The following is a 1,711-nucleotide window of genomic DNA, read 5'->3' as shown; positions in this document are numbered from 1 at the left end:
GAATTAAAAAAAAAAAAAAAACCAAAGCACAACCTGTATCATTCAAAGTGTAAACACATATTTTGAAGATACATACATCCATATATATATATATATATATACACACACACACACACATACATACACATGCATGCATACAAGCACTTGCATGCGCACACATGTATAAATACACATTTGTGTGTGTGTGAGTGTGTATACATACATATAAATATATATTTATATGTATATATATACACACACACGCATATATACATGTGTGTTAATACGTAAGATTGGTTGCTAAACTCGATACGAGTATGGCAACAAATATATACATCCCAACACTTACATACATACATTTATACATATATATATATATATATATATATATATATATATATATATATATATATATATTTATATATATATATATGCACACCATATATACAAGAGGGCATAGAGACATACTAATGCAGAATAGAAGAACGCAGGGGATGGGGGTTGGCAGGTGTGGTGGAAAATTACTCAGAAATAAAAATTGTCCAAGATATTCCCTAAAGGATTTTCTCACCAAATTTTGCTACAGAACTAACAATGGTAGATACTGTAGCAGTCAAGGGGGGAGTGGTGGTGGGTGTATATATATATATATATATATATATAAACACACACACATATATACACACATACATACACACACATATATACACGTACAGACACTCATGCACAGAAATGCATCTACACAGAATATATACATATACACACATACACTCGCACATATATACAAAATGACATGCATATATATGCACACACACACACACACACACACTTCCGTGTATAGCAATAAAAAGGGGAGAGAAAAAAAGATGGGGAGAGAGAGAAAGAGGGAGTGTGTATGTGTGTGTGTGTGTGTGCATTTTTAGAGTGCGCATTTCAAGATGCAATCTGCTCAATTAGAAGATGCACCAGCGGCTGCAGCAGCTGCAACAAGTGGCTGTTCAAATGCGAAAAAACCATAGTTATCTGGAAAGGAGTTCTGTAGCTTTGGCAAACAGCTGCGGCACACTCTGGCTGGTTCTAGCAGTTGTTGGTGAGGAATTGGCATATAAGTGTTGGCACATTTACCACAGAAAACCTTACCACAATTTCTGTAAAAACAGAAAAAGAAAGAAAAAAAATTAAATAATAAATACATTCAATGTATTTGGAAAACAAACAAAAACTAGTCTCATAAGGGTTTTATATATATCATCATCATCATCGTCGTCGTTTAACGTCCGCTTTCCATGCTAGCATGGGTGGGACGATTTGACTGAGGACTGGCAAACCAGATGGCTGTACCAGGCTCCAATCTGATCTGGCAGAGTTTCTACTACAGCTGGATGCCCTTCCTAATGCCAACCACTCAGAGAGTGTAGTGGGTGCTTTTATGTGCCACCAGCACAATTGCCAGTCACACGGTACTGGCAACGGCCTCCCTCAAAAGGTGTTTTTTACGTGCCACCTGCACAGGAGCCAGTCCAGTGGCACTGGCAACGACCTTGCAGTGGCACTGGCAACGACCTTGCGTCGGCACTGGCAACGACCTCACCTAGGCATCATATACAGTAATGCCTCGCCATATCACGGTTTATTTCACCTTGTCCTTATTCTTAATACAAGTTTTGAAGAGTTGAGTTTAACTTTGATAGTTATTTTTTCAAAGCAATAATGGAAGTGACAAAGGAGCATA

General features: G+C 37.5%; 1 protein-coding gene across 1 annotated transcript in view; it reads right to left on the bottom strand.

Moving 5' to 3' along the window:
• Positions 1-6: 6 nt before the first annotated feature.
• The window catches only part of LOC106875841 (myotubularin-related protein 3), a 106,003-nt gene continuing 104,298 nt past the window's right edge, over positions 7-1,711 (bottom strand). The window contains exon 17 of the mRNA XM_052976933.1: positions 7-1,127. Within this exon, the coding sequence (XP_052832893.1) occupies positions 929-1,127 (199 nt within the window). The 3' untranslated portion in view covers positions 7-928. The remainder of the gene's footprint in view (positions 1,128-1,711) is intronic.

Source organism: Octopus bimaculoides, chromosome 26 (assembly GCF_001194135.2).
Source record: "Octopus bimaculoides isolate UCB-OBI-ISO-001 chromosome 26, ASM119413v2, whole genome shotgun sequence".
Taxonomy (NCBI): Eukaryota; Metazoa; Mollusca; class Cephalopoda; order Octopoda; family Octopodidae; genus Octopus; species Octopus bimaculoides.
This window is presented reverse-complemented; position numbering and strand designations above follow the sequence as displayed.